This window comes from Phalacrocorax carbo, chromosome 2 (assembly GCF_963921805.1).
Source record: "Phalacrocorax carbo chromosome 2, bPhaCar2.1, whole genome shotgun sequence".
Classification (NCBI taxonomy): Eukaryota; Metazoa; Chordata; class Aves; order Suliformes; family Phalacrocoracidae; genus Phalacrocorax; species Phalacrocorax carbo.
The window spans coordinates 897,473-916,800 of NC_087514.1; the positions used below are offsets into that span (position 1 = coordinate 897,473).

The 19,328-nt window shown below is 69.9% G+C and overlaps 3 protein-coding genes across 5 annotated transcripts; 1 reads left to right on the forward strand and 2 right to left on the reverse strand.

Annotated features, from left to right (window-relative positions):
- Nucleotides 1-1,151: 1,151 nt before the first annotated feature.
- Nucleotides 1,152-8,266, forward strand: LOC135311832 (alanine aminotransferase 2-like; the record flags this gene model as incomplete). Its single annotated transcript, XM_064441959.1, has 7 exons — nucleotides 1,152-1,746; nucleotides 3,653-3,732; nucleotides 3,817-3,953; nucleotides 4,521-4,695; nucleotides 7,031-7,186; nucleotides 7,441-7,553; nucleotides 7,844-8,266. Coding segments are annotated over 7 exons (1,347 nt in total), but the record flags the coding sequence as incomplete, so codon positions are not given.
- Nucleotides 8,267-8,407: 141 nt separating this feature from the next.
- Nucleotides 8,408-14,206, reverse strand: LOC135311831 (alanine aminotransferase 1-like). Of its 2 annotated transcripts, XM_064441957.1 has the most exons (11): nucleotides 14,000-14,204; nucleotides 12,610-12,699; nucleotides 12,233-12,341; nucleotides 11,970-12,103; nucleotides 11,636-11,879; nucleotides 11,486-11,565; nucleotides 11,280-11,413; nucleotides 11,028-11,199; nucleotides 10,788-10,943; nucleotides 9,735-9,847; nucleotides 8,408-8,571 (listed from the first exon to the last, which is right to left on the reverse strand). In XM_064441957.1, the coding sequence occupies exons 1-11, from the start codon at nucleotides 14,132-14,134 to the stop codon at nucleotides 8,481-8,483; spliced, it is 1,458 nt and encodes a 485-aa protein (XP_064298027.1). In that variant the 5' UTR covers nucleotides 14,135-14,204; the 3' UTR covers nucleotides 8,408-8,480. The 2 variants fall into 2 exon arrangements, with proteins under 2 accessions (XP_064298027.1, XP_064298028.1); XM_064441958.1 differs by lacking the exon at nucleotides 10,788-10,943 and having other exon boundaries at nucleotides 14,000-14,206.
- Nucleotides 14,207-14,846: 640 nt separating this feature from the next.
- Nucleotides 14,847-18,954, reverse strand: LOC135311829 (uncharacterized). Of its 2 annotated transcripts, none has more exons than XM_064441951.1 (11): nucleotides 18,794-18,954; nucleotides 18,573-18,667; nucleotides 18,162-18,447; nucleotides 17,534-18,061; nucleotides 17,289-17,449; nucleotides 16,692-16,977; nucleotides 16,449-16,609; nucleotides 16,089-16,374; nucleotides 15,829-15,989; nucleotides 15,472-15,757; nucleotides 14,847-15,371 (listed from the first exon to the last, which is right to left on the reverse strand). In XM_064441951.1, exons 2-11 carry the CDS (start codon nucleotides 18,655-18,657, stop codon nucleotides 15,218-15,220), a joined length of 2,394 nt encoding a protein of 797 aa, XP_064298021.1. In that variant the 5' UTR covers nucleotides 18,658-18,667; nucleotides 18,794-18,954; the 3' UTR covers nucleotides 14,847-15,217. The 2 variants fall into 2 exon arrangements, with proteins under 2 accessions (XP_064298021.1, XP_064298022.1); XM_064441952.1 differs by having other exon boundaries at nucleotides 17,534-17,819; nucleotides 17,901-18,061; nucleotides 18,573-18,954.
- Between the last annotated feature and the right edge of the window lie 374 nt (nucleotides 18,955-19,328).

Below are 19,328 nucleotides of genomic sequence, written 5' to 3' on the forward strand. Positions count from 1 at the left end.
GTCCCCCAGCGCCTCCTCGGTGGCCCCACGCCTCGGCGGGGCCCGTGCCAGCACCCTGCCCCCAGCGCGGCCGGGACGCGGCTCTTCCCGCAACGTCCCTGTCCCCAAACTGTCCCCGTCCCCACACCCTCCCCGTCCCCTCTCCGTCCCTGTCCCCTCCCTTGACCCTGTCCCCACACTGTCACTGTCCCCAAAGTGTCCCAGTCTCCACACAGTCACCGTCCCCACACACTGTCCCCACACTGTCACTGTCCCCTCCCTGTCCCCTCGACATCCCTGTCCCCTCACACCATCCCTGTCCTTTCTTGTCCCCTCACCATTCCCATCCCCACACCGTCCCTGTCCCCTCGCCATCCCTGTCCCCTCCCTGTCCCCTCGCCGTCCCTGTCCCCACACCGTCCCTCTCCCCACACCATCCCTCTCCCCTCACCGTCCCGGTGCCCACACTGTCCCTGTCCCCTCCCTCTCCCCTCACTGTCCCTGTCCCCTCATCGTCCTTGTCCCCACACTGTCCCCGTCCCCTCCCTGTCCCCACACCATTCCCATCCCCACACCGTCCCCCCACACCATCCCTGTCCCCTCCCTGTCCCCACACCGTCCCCGTCCCCTCCCTGTCCCCACACCGTCCCCGTCCCCTCCCTGTCCCCACACCATTCCCATCCCCACACCGTCCCCGTCCCCTCCCTGTCCCCACACCGTCCCCGTCCCCTCCCTGTCCCCACACCATTCCCATCCCCACACCGTCCCCGTCCCCTCCCTGTCCCCACACCATTCCCATCCCCACACCATCCCTGTCCCCTCCCTGTCCCCACACCGTCCCCGTCCCCTCCCTGTCCCCACACCGTCCCCGTCCCCTCCCTCTCCCCACACCATTCCCATCCCCACACCGTCCCCGTCCCCTCCCTCTCCCCACACCATTCCCATCCCCACACTGTCCCCGTCCCCTCCCTGTCCCCACACCGCCCCCGTCCCCTCCCTCTCCCCACACCGTCCCCCCACACCGTCCCCGTCCCCTCCCTCTCCCCACACCATTCCCACCCCCACACCGTCCCCCCACACCGTCCCTGTCCCCTCCCTGTCCCCACACCATTCCCATCCCCACACCGTCCCCGTCCCCCCCCTCTCCCCACACCATTCCCATCCCCACACTGTCCCCGTCCCCTCCCTGTCCCCACACCGTCCCCATCCCCTCCCTCTCCCCACACCATTCCCATCCCCACACTGTCCCCGTCCCCTCCCTGTCCCCACACCATTCCCATCCCCACACCGTCCCCATCCCCTCCCTGTCCCCACACCATTCCCATCCCCACACCGTCCCCGTCCCCTCCCTGTCCCCACACCATTCCCACCCCCACACCGTCCCCGTCCCCTCCCTGTCCCCACACCATTCCCATCCCCACACCGTCCCCGTCCCCTCCCTGTCCCCACACCATTCCCACCCCCACACCGCCCCCGTCCCCTCGCCGCCCCCGTGCCCACGCCGCCCCTCTCCCCTCCCCCAGAGCATCCTGAAGCTGCTGGTCTCGGGTTCGGGGGGGTCGCGCACGGGGGTGCTGATCCCCATCCCGCAGTACCCCCTCTACTCGGCGGCCATCGCCGAGCTCAGCGCCGTCCAGCTCAACTACTACCTGGACGAGGAGCACTGCTGGGCGCTGGACGTGGCCGAGCTGCGGCGGGCGCTGGCCGAGGGGCGCCGCCACTGCTGCCCCCGCGTCCTCTGCATCATCAACCCCGGCAACCCCACCGGTACCGGCCTGGGACCCCCGGCCTGGGGCTAGGACCTCTAGGCTGGGGCTGGGACCCCTAGGCTGGGGCTGGGACCCCTAGGCTGCAGCTGGGACCCCTGGGCTGGGACCTCTAGGCTGGATCTGGGACCTCTAGGCTGGGGCTGGGACCCCTAGGCTGGGACCTCTACGCTGGGGCTGGGACCCCTAGGCTGCGGCTGGGACCTCTAGGCTGGGGCTGGGACCCCTAGGCTGCAGCTGGGACCCCTGGGCTGGGACCTCTAGGCTGGATCTGGGACCCCTAGGCTGGGGCTGGGACCCCTAGGCTGGGGCTGGGCACCTCTGGACTGGGCTGGGACTCCTGGGCTGGGCTGGGAACCCTGGACTGGGAGCTCTGGGCTGGGGCTGGGACCTCTGGGATGGGCTGGGAGCTCTAGGGTGGGTGTGGGACCTCTGGGCTGCGTCTGGGAGCTCTAGGCTGGGTCTGGGACCGATGGGCTGAGTCTGGGACCTCTATGCTGGGCTGGGACCCCTAGGCTGGTTGTGGGACCCCTGGGCTAGGCTGGGACTCTGGGCTGGGTCTGGGACCTCCGGTCTGGGTCTGGGGTCACTGGGTTAGGCTGGGACCTCTGTGGGCTGGGTCTGGGACCTCTATGCTGGGCTGGGAGCTCTAGGCTGGTTTTGGGACCTCTAGGCTGGGGTTGGGACCCCTGGGCTGGGCCTAGGACTTTGGGACTGGGATGTGACCCCAACACTGGGTCTGAGACCCCAAGACTGGGATGGGACCCCAAGGCCGGACTGGGACCTCAAGACTTGACTGGGACCTCTAGGCTGGGGTTGGGACATTTAGGCTGGACCTAGGACTCTCAGACTGGGCTGTGACCCCAACACTGGGTCTGAGACCCCTGGGCTGGGCTGGAACCCCAGGGTTGGTGCTGGGACCCCAGTTCCCTGCTGGGACTGGGACCAGGACTGGCACTACCAGGGCTGGGGCTGGGACCCCTGGGCTGGGCTTAGGACTCTGGGACTGGCCTGTGACCCCTACACTGGGGCTGAGACCCCAAGTCTGGACTGGGCCCCTGGGGCTGGACTGGGTCCCTGTAGTTGGAGTGAGACCCACAAACTGCACTGGGACACCCGCAACTGGACTGGGACCCCTAAACTGGGCTGGGACCCTCTGGCTGGACTGGGACCGCTGGGCTGGGCCCCTAAGGCTGGACTGGGCCCCTGAGGCTGGACTGGGACCTCCAAGACTGGGCTGGGACCCCTGGGCTGGGCTGGGACCCCTGGGCTGGGCCCCTAAGGCTGGACTGGGACCCTGAGGCTGGACTGGGACCTCCAAGACTGGGCTGGGACCCCTGGGCTGGGCTGGGACCCCTGGGCTGGGCCCCTAAGGTTGGACTGGGACCCTGAGGCTGGACTGGGACCTCCAAGACTGGGCTGGGACCCCTGGGCTGGGCTGGGACCGCTGGGCCGGGCCCCTAAGGCTGGACTGGGACCCTGAGGCCGGACTGGGACCTCCAAGACTGGGCTGGGACCCCTGGGCTGGTCTGGGACCGCTGGGCTGGGCCCCTAAGCTGGACTGGGACCCTGTGGCTGGACTGGGACCCTGTGGCTGGACTGGGACCTCCAAGACTGGGCTGGGACCCCTGGGCTGGGCTGGGACCCCTGGGCTGGGCCCCTAAGGCTGGACTGGGACCCTGTGGCTGGACTGGGACCTCCAAGACTGGGCTGGGACCCTAAGACAGGAGCTGGGACCCTGGGGTTGGTGCTGGGAACCCAGTTCCCTGCTGGGACTGGGACCGGGACTGGCACCACCAGGGCTGGGGTTGAGACCCCCAGGGCTCTACTAGTGCTGAGACCCCCAAAACCCAGCCGGTGCCGGGTCTGGGTGCCCCCCGAAACCCACCCGGCGCCGCCCCGCCCAGGCCAGGTGCAGAGCCGGCAGTGCATCGAGGACGTCATCAAGTTCGCCTTTGAGGAGAAACTCTTCCTCATGGCCGACGAGGTGAGCGGGACCCGCCGGGGTGCCCCCACCCCCCCCATCCCCGGGGTGGGGGGACCCCGGGGTGACGTTGTGGCGTCAATCAAGGTGTACCAGGACAACATCTACGCCGAGGGCTCGGCCTTCCACTCCTTCAAGAAGGTGCTGTTCGAGATGGGGCCGCCCTACTCGGAGGCGGTGGAGCTGGCCTCCTTCCACTCCATCTCCAAGGGCTTCATGGGCGAGTGAGTCCCGCCGTGGGTGCCATGGGTGGGGAGGTGGGGGCCCACCGCCCCCTGGGTGCCATGGGTGGGGAGGTGGGGGCCCACCACCCCATGGGTGCCATGGGTGGGGAGGTGGGGGCCCACCACCCCCTGGGTGCCATGGGTGGGGAGGTGGGGGCCCACTGCCCCCTGGGTGCCATGGGTGGGGAGGTGGGGGCCCACCACCCCATGGGTGCCATGGGTGGGGAGGTGGGGGCCCACCGCCCCCTGGGTGCCATGGGTGGGGAGGTGGGGGCCCACCACCCCGTGGGTGCCATGGGTGGGAAGGTGGGGATCCACCGCCCCGTGGGTGCCATGGGTGGGGAGGTGGGGGCCCACCGCCCCTGGGTGCCATGGGTGGGGAGGTGGGGGCCCACCGCCCCGTGGGTGCCATGGGTGGGGAGGTGGGGGCCCACCGCCCCGTGGGTGCCATGGGTGGGGAGGTGGGGGCCCACCACCCCGTGGTGCCATGGGTGGGGAGGTGGGGGCCCACCGCCCCCTGGGTGCCGTGCCTGGTGATGGCAGCACCCCATGGGTGCCCCGCGGCAGGTGCGGGTTCCGCAGCGGGTACGTGGAGGTGGTGAACATGGATCCCGAGGTGCAGCAGCAGCTGGCCAAACTGGTGTCGGTGCGGCTCTGCCCCCCCGTCCCCGGGCAGATCCTCCTGGACGCCGTCGTGGCCCCCCCCCAGCCCGGAGAGCCGTCCTATGAGCTGTTCATGGCGGTACGGGGGGTGCGGGGGATGGGGGGGATGGGGGTGGGATGGGGATGGGGATGGGGATGGGATGGGGATGGGATGGGGATGGGGATGGGGATGGGATGGGATGGGGATGGGGATGGGGATGGGATGGGGATGGGGATGGGGATGGGGATGGGGATGGGATGGGGATGGGGATGGGGATGGGATGGGGATGGGGATGGGATGGGGATGGGGATGGGGATGGGGATGGGGATGGGGATGGGGGAGGGGATGGGGATGGGATGGGGATGGGGATGGGGATGGGGATGGGGATGGGGAGGGGATGGGGATGGGATGGGGATGGGGATGGGGATGGGGATGGGGATGGGGATGGGATGGGGATGGGGATGGGGATGGGGATGGGGATGGGATGGGGATGGGGATGGGGATGGGGATGGGGATGGGGATGGGATGGGGATGGGGATGGGGATGGGGATGGGGATGGGGAGGGGATGGGGATGGGATGGGGATGGGGATGGGGATGGGGATGGGGATGGGGATGGGATGGGGATGGGGATGGGGATGGGGATGGGATGGGATGGGGATGGGGATGGGATGGGGATGGGGATGGGGATGGGGATGGGATGGGGATGGGGATGGGGATGGGGATGGGATGGGATGGGATGGGGATGGGGATGGGATGGATGGGGATGGGGATGGGGATGGGATGGGATGGGATGGGATGGGGATGGGGATGGGATGGGGATGGGGAGAGGGGATGGGGATGGGATGGGGATGGGATGGGATGGGGATGGGGATGGGGATGGGATGGGGATGGGGATGGGGATGGGATGGGGATGGGATGGGGATGGGGATGGGATGGGGATGGATGGGATGGGGATGGGATGGGATGGGGATGGGGATGGGGATGGGATGGGGATGGGGATGGGGATGGGATGGGGATGGATGGGGATGGGATGGGATGGGGATGGGATGGGATGGGATGGGGATGGGATGGGGATGGGGATGGGATGGGATGGGGATGGGATGGATGGGATGGGGATGGGGATGGGGATGGGATGGGATGGGAGATGGGGATGGGGATGGGGATGGGATGGGATGGGGATGGGATGGGGATGGGGATGGGGATGGGGATGGGGATGGGGATGGGGATGGGGAGGGGATGGGATGGGGATGGGGATGGGATGGGGATGGAGATGGGGATGGGGAGGGGATGGGGATGGGGATGGGGATGGGGATGGGGATGGGATGGGGATGGGGATGGGGATGGGATGGGATGGAGATGGGGATGGGGAGGGGATGGGGATGGGGATGGGGATGGGATGGGGATGGGGATGGGGAGGGGATGGGGATGGGGATGGGGATGGGATGGGATGGAGATGGGGATGGGGAGGGGATGGGGATGGGGATGGGGATGGGGATGGGGATGGGATGGGGATGGGGATGGGGATGGGATGGGGATGGGATGGGATGGGGATGGGATGGGGATGGGGATGGGTATGGGATGGGGATGGGGATGGGGATGGGATGGGGATGGGATGGGGATGGGATGGGATGGGATGGGGATGGGGATGGGATGGGATGGGATGGGATGGGATGGGGATGGGGATGGGATGGGGATGGGGATGGGGATGGGGATGGGATGGGATGGGGATGGGGATGGAGATGGGATGGGGATGGGGATGGGGATGGGGATGGGGATGGGGATGGGGATGGGATGGGGATGGGGATGGGGATGGGGATGGGGATGGGATGGGATGGGGATGGGGATGGGGATGGGATGGGATGGGGATGGGGATGGGGATGGGGATGGGGATGGGGATGGGGATGGGGATGGGATGGGATGGGATGGGATGGGATGGGATGGGATGGGGATGGGATGGGGATGGGGATGGGGATGGGATGGGATGGGGATGGGATGGGATGGGGATGGGGATGGGGATGGGGATGGGGATGGGGATGGGGATGGGATGGGATGGGATGGATGGGGATGGGGATGGGGATGGGGATGGGGATGGGATGGGATGGGGATGGGGATGGGATGGGGATGGGATGGATGGGGATGGGGATGGGGATGGGGATGGGATGGGATGGGGATGGGGATGGGATGGGATGGGATGTGGGGATGGGATGGGGATGGGATGACATAGGATGGGGATGGGGATGGGGATGGGGATGGGGATGGGGATGGGATGACATAGGATGGGGATGGGGATGGGGATGGGGATGGGGATGGGGATGGGGATGGGATGACATAGGATGGGGATGGGGATGGGGATGGGGATGGGATGACATAGGATGGGGATGGGGATGGGGATGGGGAGGGGAAGGGACATCCCCAGCCCGACTGTCCCCGCAGGAGAAGCAGGCGGTGCTCAGCACCCTGGCGCACAAGGCCCGGCTGACCCAGGAGATCTTCAACCAGGCGCCCGGCATCCACTGCAACCCCGTCCAGGGCGCCATGTACTCCTTCCCCCGCATCGAGCTGCCGCCCCGCGCCCTGGCCGCCGCCGAGGTGCCGTGGGGCTGGGCTGGATCGGCCCTGGGTGCCGTGGGGCTGGGCTGGATTGATCCTGGGCACTGTGGGGCTGGGTTGGATCGGTCCCAGGCAGCAACTGAGGCCTTTTGCAACATGTGGTGCTGAGCCCTGCCTCATCCGTGGGTCCGAGCCCCCCCGTGCCCCACACGTGGTGCTGAGCCCTGCCCCATCCGTGGGTCCGAGCCCCCCCGTGCCCCACACGTGGTGCTGAGCCCTGCCCCGTCCCGCAGGCGCAGGGTCAGGCCCCCGACATGTTCTTCTGCATGAAGCTGCTGGAGGAGACGGGGATCTGCGTGGTGCCGGGCAGCGGGTTCGGGCAGCGGGAGGGCACCTTCCACTTTCGGTGGGTGCTCGGGGGATGGGTGCTGGGGAGGGCGCTGGGGCTGGAGGTGGGGGGGGGGTCACAGGGTAGGGAACCCCCCCACCCCAAGACTCCTGCCCCAATTGGGGTTGGCAGGGAAGGTGGGTGCAAGGTCTGGGGGTGCAGGATGGAAGGAGAAGGGGCGTCTTGGGTTGGGTGCAGGGTGAAGAAGGGGGTCATTAGGGGCAGAGGTGGAGTTTGGGGGTTCAGGGGGATGCTGTGGGGGTGTCAGGCAGCCCCCATCCCTGATACCAGCCCCCCATGTACCCCAGGATGACCATCCTGCCACCCACCGAGAAGCTGCAGGTCCTGCTGGAGAAGCTCAGCGGTTTCTACGCCAAGTTCGTCAAGGAATACTCCTAACGCCAGCGTCCCCCTCCCCAACCCCGGGACCCCCGCCCCCCCCCGCTGCCCGTCCCCCCCCCAACCATCGCCCACCACCCCACACTCCTCTCGCCAACCCCCGGGTGCCGCGGGCCGGGACCCTGCCCCGGGTGGTCTTTAGGTGCCTTCAACCTCTTCGTGCCTTCTCTGGGGCGGGGGGGGGGGACACGAGGGCACCCCGTGTCCCGGGGCTGGTCCCGCCCCCACCCATCGCTGTCCTTGTGTCCCCTGGGGGGGTGTGTGACACAGGGACAGCGGGCAGGGCCAGCTCTTCCCTCAGAAACCCCACTAATAAACGGGTAGTGACCAGCCGGGTCGAGCCGTGCATCACCTACAACCGGGCACCCATGGGTGCCCCCATCCCCCCAGCACTCACCCCCCCCCCCGGCACTCGTGACGTGGGTCCCTCGGGGCTCGCTGTGGGGTTGTGGGGGGCAGGCGGAGGAGCTGTGTGATCTGCGGGGGATTTAATGGGGGTCATGGATCTGGGGGGGGGACATACACGGGGCCAGGGTCGCCCCCACGTCAGGAGAAGTCTCGCAGGAAGGCGGCGTGGAAGCGGGTGAGGGCGAGCAGCACCCGCTCCAGCGTCTCGGCCGGCGGCAGCAGGGACAGCCTGGGGTGGGGGGGACGACACACATGGTGGGGACGTGGGTGGTTCCACCCCTGCCCCCGCCCAGTTGTCCCCCCCCAACAACCTCCTGGTGTCCCAACCCAGTGGTGGTCAACCAGCAACCCCCCCCAATCCCGCCCCAGGCCACCCGGCCCTCCTGCCCCGTCATCCATGAGGCCCCTGTTGTCCCGCCTCAACCGGTGCCGCTGGAACCTGATCCCAAAGCTCTGCTGCCACCAGCCCCAAAGCCAACCCCAAACACCCAAACCAGAACCCAACACCCAACCCCAAACACCCAAACCAGCCCCCAACCCAACCTCCCTGCCCCAACCAACACCCAACCCCAAACACCCAACCCAGCTCCCAACACTCAACCTCAAACACTGAAACCCCAACACCCAACCCAACCTCCCTGCCCCAACCAGCCCCCAACAGCCAACCCCAAACACCCAAACCAAACCCCAACCCCCAACACTCAACCTTCCAGAGCCAACCAGCCCCCAACGCCCCTGAGCAGCCTCCAACACACAACCGAGTACCAACCAGCCTCAATTTCCCAACTCAAACCATCCCCCAACACCCAACCTTAACCTCCCAACCCAAACCAGCCTCCTCTGACCCCGAACTGCAGCCTCCCCAACACCCAAACCAGCCCCCAACACTCAACCCCAATCTCCCAGTGCCAACCAGCCCCCAACACCCAACCCACCCGAGCAGCCTCCATCACCCAGCCCAGTGCCAACCAGTACCAACCAGTGCCAACCGGCCTCAATCTCCCAACCCAAACCAGCCCCCAACCCAACCCAGCCCCCAACACCCAACCCAACCTTAGCCCCAACCAGCCCCCACTGCCCAACCTCCCAGTGCCAACCGTTCCCCATCCCCAACCCCAACCAGTCCCAACCCCAACCCCAGTCAACCCCCAGCACCCAACCCCAGCCTCCCAGCCCCACCCAGACCCCCACCCCCCTCCCAACATCTCCCATCACCCCAAACCATCTCCCCCTTGCATCCCATGAGCCCCCAATGTTGCCCACCCACCAACGTTGCCCACCCACCAACCCAGCCCCAAAACATCAACCCCGAGTGACCCCCACCGCCCTCCCCACCACCCCCCCATCGTCTAACCCCCCCACCCAACCCTGCCCGCCCCCACCCTGGGGTACCCCACATGGTGGGTGCCCTCGGGCTGCCCGAACTCGCTCCCCGGGGCCAGCAGCACCCCCGTCGCCTCCAGCAGCTGCTGGCAGAAGAAGACATCGGGCTGCAGGCCCAGGGCCTGGGGAGAAGGGAGGGGACGGTCACCCTGTGCTGTGGGGGGCCCCATGTCCCCAGTGCACCCCAAACCCCAAAGTGCCCCACGAGGGGGTCCCATGTCCCCTGTCCTCCCACAGTGTCTCAGCTCCCCAGGACACCTCTTGTCCCCAGGATACCCCAAGTCTCCAGGAGACCCCATGTCCCCAGGACACGCCAAGTCCCCAGGAGACCCCATGTCCCCAGGACACCCCAAGTCTCCAGGAGACCCCAAGTCCCCAGGACACCCCAAGTCTCCAGGAGACCCCAAGTCTCCAGGATACCCCATGTCCCCAGGACACCCCAAGTCCCCAGGATACCCCAAGTCCCCAGGGTACCCCAGGTCCCCAGGACACCCCAAGTCCCCAGGAGACCCCATGTCCCCAGGAGACCCCAAGTCCCCAGGAGACCCCATGTCCCCAGGACACCCCAAGTCCCCAGGACACCCCATGTCCCCAGGATACCCCATGTCCCCAGGACACCCAGAGTCCCCAGGACACCCCATGTCCCCAGGAGACCCCAAGTCCCCAGGAGACCCCATGTCCCCAGGACACCCCAAGTCCCCAGGACACCCCATGTCCCCAGGATACCCCATGTCCCCAGGACACCCCGAGTCCCCAGGACACCCCATGTCCCCAGGAGACCCCATGTCCCCAGGACACCCCGAGTCCCCAGGACACCCCATGTCCCCAGGAGACCCCATGTCCCCAGGACACCCAAGTCTCCAGGGCACCCCAAGTCTCCAGGAGACCCCATGTCCCCAGGATACCCCGAGTCCCCAGGACACCCCACGCCACAGGGTCCCCCACACTCCCACGCTGCCCCACGTCCCTGGGACGGCTCCTGTCCCTAGCACGCCCCACCCCCCGGGGCCCCGCACCCCTGGGGTGCCCCCGTGCCCCGCTCCCCGTGCCCCGGGCGCTCACCCGGGCCCGGCGCAGGGCGCGGGGCGGGAGCTGGACGCGGGGGAAGGCGCGGGGGCCGCTCTGCACGGGCTGGCAGCGGATACCGGGGGCTCCACCCAGCGCTTCTTGCACCAGCCGGGCGTTGCGGGCCAGGTCACGGCGCAGCCCCTGCCCGTGCTGGGGTGGGGGATGGGGATTGGGTGCCCAGCACCCTTCTCTCCTCCGGCCGGAGCGTGGCGGGGGGCACCCGGCGTTACCCACCTCCTCAGAAGCTGTCTCCGAGGGCTCCTTGGGCAGCGGGGGGTCCATGGCCGCGTCCAGCATCACCTGCCCCAGGATGGGGGGATACACCGACATCCCCCACGTGTAGAAACACTTGAGGACGCGCGGGTCGATGTTGTGCAGCTCGAAGAAACCCGCTCGGTAACCGCCCCTGGGGGAGCAGCAGGGTGGAGGGGGCGGGAAAAGGGGGGCTTCTGGGGGGAGTCGGGGGGTTTGGGGGTCGGTACTCACCCCCCAACGCCCTTGGAGAGGGAGTAGAAGGAGATGAGCTGGACGGTGGAGGCGAGCGGGGCACCCATCTCCCACAGCACCCGCTTGAAGGAGAGGAAGGGGCGGCCGGGGAGGAAGGCTTGCTCCTGCAGCACCTGCGGCACCCACGGGCTCAAGGGGAGCCGGGGTGGGGGGTGCGGCCACCCCCAGCCCCAAATGGCACCCACCTCGTCCGCCAGCAGCAGGAGGTTCTCCTCGGCCGCCAGCCGGATGATGTCCTCCATGTTCTGCCGGCTCAGCACGTGCCCTGCCGGGGGGACCCCACTCGTGTCCCGCCACGTGGGGAACCCGCGGCACGGGGGCACCAAAAAACTCACCCGTGGGGTCCCCGGGGTTGACGACGCAGAGCGCCTTGGGGTGGCACGTCGCCCTCGCCTGCCGCAGCACCCGCCGCACCGCACCGCCGGCCACGGCCCAGCCCCGCTCCTCGTCCAGCGGGTACGGCACGGCCACGGCGCCCGCCAACGCCGCCGCCGCCGCGTGGAGCCGGGGCCCCGGCGTCGGCACCAGCACGCCCGTGGGCCGCGCCGCCGACTCGTCCGCCACCAGCGACACCGCGTCCTGCCGGGAAGAGCCGTCGTCGCGGCTGGAGGCTCCTCGGTGACCCCGCGGCCGCGGAGGTGCCGCCGGTGGGCCCCGCGCCGCGCTCACCACCACGGCCGCCGCCGTGCCACCGCAGGGGACGACGCAGCGGGGGTCGCTGGGGACGCCGCCGTCCCTCCGCTCCAGGTAACGCGCCACCTTTTCGGTCACCGTGTCCATGACGTACTCCAGGTTGTACGCCCCTGGGGACAGAGCCGGCGTCACCGAATCCGGCGAACCCTCCGTGTCCCGCTCCCCATCGGTGAGGTTGGGGACACCCCCCCCCCCCACTCCCACCGCCGCCATCACAGCGGGCCCGTCCCCCGCCGTACCTGGGCTGCCGCCCTGCAGGTGCCGCAGGATCAGGCCCGCGCGCCGCTTGGCGTCCGCCGGCACGCACTCGGCACCCAGAAGCTCGGGGTACGCGCAGACGGCGGCCACCTGCGGGGATCGCCCCCCACCCCCACCCCGCCACCACCCCCCCCGCACCCAGGGTCAGGATCTGGCCCCCCCCAAACCCAACCCCTGCGTGCTGGGGGTCGGGGGGGGGGGGGCGGGGGATGCTGAGGGTCATGGCTCCAGCTGTGCCCCACATCTGGTTTGGTGGCACCTGGATTGATGGTCAGTGACCCCCCCCATGGCTGTGGGGTGGGGTCCAAGCTGGGGGGCACCCCCCCAAAGTGCCGGCACCCGCGGGGCTCCCTGTTACCTGCCGGAGGAAGGTGAGGGGCTGGCGGCCGGCGGCAACCGCGTCCCCCGAATGGCAGCGGGTCACCTCGGTGAAGGGCTTCTCCTTGCCCTTGGGGACAGGAGCTGGCTCAGCGGGGACACTGTCCTGTGCCCGTCGTCCCCCCCCCCGCATTGTCCCCCCACCCTTGAATCCCAGGGGGCATGGCTGGGGGGGGGGGGAGGGCACTCCAGAGCATCCCAGGGCACCCTGATAGAGGGGGGACCCCAGGGTAGGAACCATCCCGTGGGGACATGGGTCCCAGGGGGGGCTGTGGGGACGTGGGATCTGTGTGGGGCTGTGGGGACCCGTGGGGACATGGGGCCTGGGGGGGGCTGTGGGGACCCATGGGGGCATGGGGCCTGTGGGGACCCTTGGGGACATGGGACCTGGGGGGGCTGTGGGGACCCATGGGGACGTGGGACCTGTGGGCACCCTTGGGGACATAGGACCTGTGGGGGCCTGTGAGGACCCATGGGGACGTGGGACCTGGGGGGTCTGAGGGGACCCTTGGGGACTCATGGAGATCTGTGGGGACATGGGGCCTGGGGGGGGCTGTGGGGATCCATGGGGATTTGAGCCTGTGGGGAGCTGTGGGGATCCCTCAGTGGCCATGGGGACCCGTGGGGCTCTGGGTGGCCGTGGGGATCCCTCAGTGGCCGTGGGGACCCGTTGGGCTCTGGGTGGCCATGGGAGTCCCTGGGTGTCTGTGGGGATCCATGGGGCTCTGGGTGGCTGTGGGGATCCCTCAGTGGCTGTGGGAACCTGTGGGGCTCTGGGTGGCCGTGGGGATCCCTTGGTGGCCATGGGGGTCCCTGGGTAGCTGTGGGGACCCGTGGGGCTCTGGGTGACCGTGGGGATCCCTCAGTGGCCGTGGGGACCCGTGGGGCTCTGGGTAGCCGTGGGGATCCCTCGGTGGCCATGGGGGTCCCTGGGTAGCTGTGGGGACCCGTGGGGCTCTGGGTGGCCGTGGGGATCCCTCGGTGGCCATGGGGGTCCCTGGGTAGCTGTGGGGACCCGTGGGGCTCTGGGTGACCGTGGGGATCCCTCAGTGGCTGTGGGGACCCGTGGGGCTCTGGGTGGCCATGGGGATCCCTCGGTGGCCATGGGGGTCCCTGGGTAGCTGTGGGGACCCGTGGGGCTCTGGGTGGCCGTGGGGATCCCTCGGTGGCCATGGGGGTCCCTGGGTAGCTGTGGGGACCCGTGGGGCTCTGGGTGGCCGTGGGGATCCCTCGGTGGCCATGGGGGTCCCTGGGTAGCTGTGGGGACCCGTGGGGCTCTGGGTGGCCGTGGGGATCCCTCGGTGGCCATGGGGATCCCTCGGTGGCCATGGGGATCCCTCGGTGGCCGTGGGGACCCGCAGGTCCCTCACCTGGGCCAGCTCCTCCTCGATGGCAGTAGCCCGCTCAAGCAGCAGCTGCAGCGGGGACGGCGGCGTGTGCCGGCTGCCGGGATTCACCGGAGACGGGGGGAGGCCGGTGCCCCCCGAGGAGCCCACCGCCGCCATGGCGGGGGCAGGAGCCAGAGCCGCGGGCGAGCGCGGCCCCGGGACAGGGAGGGGACCCGGGTTAATGGTTAGGGACTCGGCAGAGCGCGGCGTGCCCTCCTGTCCCTCTGTCTGTCCCCCTGCGCCCAACTCCTGCCACGTGGCACGGGTGACACGGGGCACCGCGGTGAGCTTGGCGTCACCCTTGGCATAGCTTATAGGGTGGTTGGGGGGGGGCCTGGGTGGGTTTTAGGGTGTCCCAGGAGAGCCCATATGGGTGCCCCCATGATCCATGGGGTGCTCGCTGCCATGGGGTGCCCCAGGAGAGCCTGTGGGTGCCCCCAGGAACCTGCGCTGGGCCCCGGTGAGCGCCCAGGGGACGGGGAGGTGGGAACGGGGGGACCCCAGGGGTGCAGGCCCCCAAGGAGTGGGGCGAGCTGGGGACAGGAGCCATCCCAGGGACATGGGACTATGGGGCATCTTGGGGACACGGGGCACTGGGGCACCCTGGGGACAGGAGCCACCCCAGGGACATGTGGGGCAGCCTGTGGTATGGGGAGTCCTGGGGACAAGAGGGGTCCTGGGGAGACGGGACACTGGGAGGACAGGGGACACGGGGTCCCTCGTGGGGCACCGTGGGGCTTGGGGCGCCCTGGAGACATGGGGCCCCCCACAGCACAGGGTGACTGTCCCCTCCCTTGTCCCCCCAGCCCTGCAGCCCCCTGTCCCCTTCTGCCAGCAGTGGCTGGGGTGGCGCCGGCCCCGGGGAGCGAGTTCGGGCGCCCCGTCACCCAGGGGTGGGGGGAGTGGGGTGCTGGGGGGGATTGGGGTGCTGGGGTGAAGGGAGACGCCTCCTCGCCTTGTCCCGTGTCCCCTGTCCCCGTCACCCCACTGCCCCGGTGGGCGCCCAAGGAAAGGCCCAAACGGCAAACGGGTCGGGGGGCGACCCACGGCAACGTTTACTGGGGTGACCGCGACACCGGGGGGGCCCGAGGGGTGGCCGGTGGGGCCGGATCCGGCCAGACACCCCACAGAGTCCCCTTGGCCCGGGAAGGGGGGCACACACCCTACCACGGTGCCGCTCTCCCCCCACCCGAAACCCCCTCAGAGTTCGGGGAGGACGGTGTAAACCTCGACCTCGCAGAGAGCCAGCTGCTCCTCCCGGCCGGGGATGGTGACGGTGACGTAGCGACCGGGCAGCCCGTGGCAGCAGACGGTGCTGAGCGACCCGGGGCCGGCGTCCGTGATGACGCCGCAGCTGCCGGGGAGGAAGAAACGGGGCTCAGGAGACGCTGCCGGCAGCGGCGTGGTGATGCACCCCGCCCTCCCCCCAAAAACACCCCGTTCTTTTGGCTCACATGGGGTTGTCCCTGCCGCGCTCGGCCGGCGCGTCCCCGACATGGACCTGCGCCCCCCGCAGCCGGTGCCAGCAGCAATCCTGCCGGTTCTTCACCACCACGGCCGCCACGGCGCGGCGGCCGCCCAGGTCCACGCTCCACCACGGCTCCCGCTCTCGCCGCGTGTGGCTGCAGGAGCCGCGCTGCCACACGCCGTCCCGGTTCCCGTCCACCGCCTTCGACGCGACGCCGGAATCGTTGGAGGTGGAGGATTGCGTCGCCCGTTGCTCCCGCGCCACGTTGGGGGCTGCGAAGACCACGGGGTGGGCGTGGGTGGGTGCTGGGGGGGTGGTGGTGGGGGGTTTGCCGGCGGCTCACCTCCGGGCAGAGGGGAGCAGCCTTGCCGGATCACCTCCACCTCGCACAGCACCAGCGCGTCCTCCCGGTTGGGGATGAGGATGGAGACGTAGCGACCGCGAAGGCCGTGGCAGCAGACGGTGCTGAGCGACCCGGGGCCGGCGTCCGTGATGACGCCGCAGCTGCCGGGGAGGAAGAAACGGGGCTCAGGACGTGCCAGGAGAGGGAGGAGGAGGATGAACCAGCGTAGTCCCGGCAGCGGTGACGGGTTTGAGGCTCACACGGGGTTGCGGCGGCCACGGTCGACCAGGGAGTCCCCGACGCGGACCTCGGCGCCCTTCAGGCTCTCCCAGCAACAGTCGTGGCGGTTCTTCACCACCACGGCGTAGACGGCGTGCCGACGGCCCAGATCCACGCGCCACCACGGCTCCGGCTCCTCCGCGGTGTGGGCGCAGGAGCCCTGCTCCCAGTTGCCGTCCCGGTTCCCATCGACGGCGTTGGCGGCGCTGCTGCTGGGGTCCAGCACGGAGGACTGGGCGGCCGGGCGGCCCAGTGCCACGTTCTGGGCTGCGGAGACAACCGGGCCGGGGGTGACGCGTCCCCAAAACACCCCTCCCGGTGTCCCCCCTCGGCTCACTCACCCCCGGGCGGCGCGGCACAGCCCTGCTCCACCACCTCCACCTCGCACAGGCTCAGCCGCTCCTCCCGGCCGGCGACGGCGACGGTGACGTAGCGGCCGCGCAGCCCGCGGCAGCAGACGGTGCTGGTGGAGCCGGGGCCGGTGTCCGTGACGGTGCCGCAGCTGCGGGGACGGGGGGATGGGGGTGAGGGCGGGCAAGCGCCAAAGCAGCCGCGCACCGTGGGGCCGGCGCGGCGGCACTCACACGGGGTTATCGGTGCCGTGGCCGGCGAGGGAGTCCCCGACGTGGACGCGGGCGCCCTTCAGCCGGTGCCAGCAGCAGTCCAGGCGGTTCCTCACCACCACGGCCGCCACGGCGTGGCGCCGGCCCAGGTCCACTGTCCACCACGGCTCCGGCTCCCTCTCGGTTTGAGAGCAGGAGCCGTGCTGCCAGTTTCCGTCCCGGTTCCCGTCCACGGCGTTGATGGCACTGCCGGCGCGGCCGGCGGTGGAGGACTGTGCCGCCGGGCGCCGCAGGGCCAGGTTTTGGGCTGGGGAACGCCGTGGGACGGTGACGCCGGCTCCAGGCGCTGTGACCCCGCGGTTGGGCATCGCCCCACGGGTGCAGAGCCGGGGACTGTCCACCCCCCACCCTCCGGGCTCCCCCACGCCGCACCCCGGCACACCGACGTGCCACCAGCTCAGGGACACCTGTGACATCCCTGGGACCCCCACGCCCCCCATTTGCCCCAGCGCTGCAGGGACCGAATCACCCCTTCGCAGGGCTCGGGGAGGTCGGCGCTTCCCGGTGGCCACCCGGCACGTGCCGGCTCCCTGCCGGCGGGGGTCTTTTGGCCCTTACCGCCGGGCGGGGGGACGCAGCTCTGTGCCGTCACCTCCACTTCGCACAGCACGAGGAAATCCTCCCGGCCGGGGATGATGACGGTGACGTAGCGCCCCGGCAGCCCGTTACAGCAGACGATGCTGGTGGAGCCGGGGCCGGTGTCCAAGATGGTCCCGCAGCTGCCGGGAGGGAACCGTCACGGCTGCGGCCGGCGGGGGAGTGCCGTGCCGGGGTAGGGGATCTCACCGGGGGCCCCCACTCACACGGGGTTGCGCTTGCCATGGTCGGCCAGGGAGTCCCCGACGTGGACCTGGGCGCCGAGGAGGCTCTCCCAGCAGCAGTCGCGCCGGTTGGTGACGGCGACGGCGTAGACGGCGTGCCGACGGCCCAGGTCCACGCGCCACCACGGCTCCGGCTCCTTCTCGGTGTGGGCGCAGGAGCCACGCTCCCAGTCGGCATCGCCGTTCCCATCCACGGCGTTGGCGGCCAAGCTGATGACGTTCAACGTGGACGACTGGGCGACGGCGCGGCCCCGAGCCACGTTGGGGGCTGGAATTACCGGAGGGAGCGTGGCACAAGGCTGCCGGCTCCGGTTGCCGACCCGCTGGCTCCCCACCGCGAGCCCCTCACCTCCGGGCAGGGGGAGGCAGCCCTGCAGCACCACCTCCACCTCGCACAGCACCAGCGTGTCCACCCGGCCGGGGATGAGGATGGAGACGTAGCGACCGGGCAGCCCGTGGCAGCAGACGGTGCTGAGCGACCCGGGGCCGGCGTCCGTGATGACGCCGCAGCTGCCGGGGAGGAAGAAACGGGGCTCAGGAGACGCTGCCGGCAGCGGCGTGGTGATGCACCCCGCCCTCCCCCCAAAAACACCCCGTTCTTTTGGCTCACATGGGGTTGTCCCTGCCGCGCTCGGCCGGCGCGTCCCCGACGTGGACCTGCGCCCCCCGCAGCCGGTGCCAGCAGCAATCCTGCCGGTTCTTCACCACCACGGCCGCCACGGCGCGGCGGCCGCCCAGGTCCACGCTCCACCACGGCTCCCGCTCCGTCAGCGTGCGGGCGCAGGAGCCGTGCTGCCACACGCCGTCCCGGTTCCCGTCCACCGCGTTGGCGGCGATGCTGATGTTGGGAAAGACGGACGACTGGCTGGCCGGACGCCCCAGTGCCGCGTTATAAGCTGCCAAAAGTTGGAGGGGGAGGGGGTTAGCCCATCGCCGCGGCGTCCCGGTGAGGCTTCGTCCCACCGGGAGCGACCTCGTGGATGCTCCCACCGGCGAGGAAAGGCGAAATGTTGGGACTCACCGGCCGGCGGGAGGAGGCAGCCCTGGGCGGCCGCGTCCTGCGCCAGGACCTCGCCGAGCAGCAGCAGAGCCCAGGGCAGGGCCATGGCGCGGGGGCTGCGGCAGGCGGGGAGCACCCTGAGCCCCGGGGAGAGGGTCCTGCCACGGGGAGAGGGTCCCCACCCGCTCCCTGGGTGTACCCCGAGCCCACCGGCGCCTGTGGGTCTCGCTGTCAGCGCTTACCACGAGACGCGCTGGTGGGGGGAAGCCTGAGAGTCCCCACCGGGTTTTCCCCGATGCTCCGGCCGCCGGCACACCCTCACCGCCTCCCTGCTCCGGCGCGGCGCCGGGAAAACCTAAAGGGAAGAGGATGAGGAGGAAAACTCGGGCAGAGCGGCCAAGCCTCGGCTCTTACCGGCCAGGGTTTCCTCTGGAGCCGGCGGCGGAGGGATGGAGGAGGCCCTCGGGGATGGCACCGGCTCGGCCCCCAGCTCCACCCTTTATAAAAGGTTTTGGCAACGCCGGTCGGGTGCCGCTGCGGCGTGACGTGCCCGAACAGCGGCCGCCGCCGCGCCGGGGAGGGAGACGGCACGTCCCGCGGGAGCCCAGTGCCAGGAGGAGACTGGGGCGTGAAGTTCTTCGGTTGGAAACCGGTTTCCACCTCGCAACCCTACTGGGATGGTTTCGGTTATCCGAGTGCCGCCGGTGGTGAAAACCAAACTGGTTTTGGTAGGAGGAAGGGCTTCATCCTCCCCGGGGCGCCCCCAGGAGCTGGGTG

What these genes read in the sequence shown, in the direction of transcription:
- LOC135311831 (XM_064441957.1), bottom strand. Translation starts at nt 14,134, where the DNA reads ATGGCGGCGGTGGGCTCCTCGGGGGGCACCGGCCTCCCCCCGTCTCCG. An exon ending in CAACCCCGGGGACCCCACGG is followed by an intron (nt 11,566 to 11,635) that starts GTGAGTTTTTTG and finishes TCCCCCCGGCAG; the next exon opens with GGCACGTGCTGAGCCGGCAG. An exon ending in GCGCCCTGCGCCGGGCCCGG is followed by an intron (nt 9,848 to 10,787) that starts GTGAGCGCCCGG and finishes CCTTCTCCCCAG; the next exon opens with GCCCTGGGCCTGCAGCCCGA.
- LOC135311829 (XM_064441951.1), bottom strand. Translation starts at nt 18,657, where the DNA reads ATGGCCCTGCCCTGGGCTCTGCTGCTGCTCGGCGAGGTCCTGGCGCAG. An exon ending in CGCGGCAGGGACAACCCCAT is followed by an intron (nt 18,062 to 18,161) that starts GTGAGCCAAAAG and finishes CCTCCCCGGCAG; the next exon opens with CTGCGGCGTCATCACGGACG. An exon ending in CACGGCACCGATAACCCCGT is followed by an intron (nt 16,610 to 16,691) that starts GTGAGTGCCGCC and finishes CCGTCCCCGCAG; the next exon opens with CTGCGGCACCGTCACGGACA.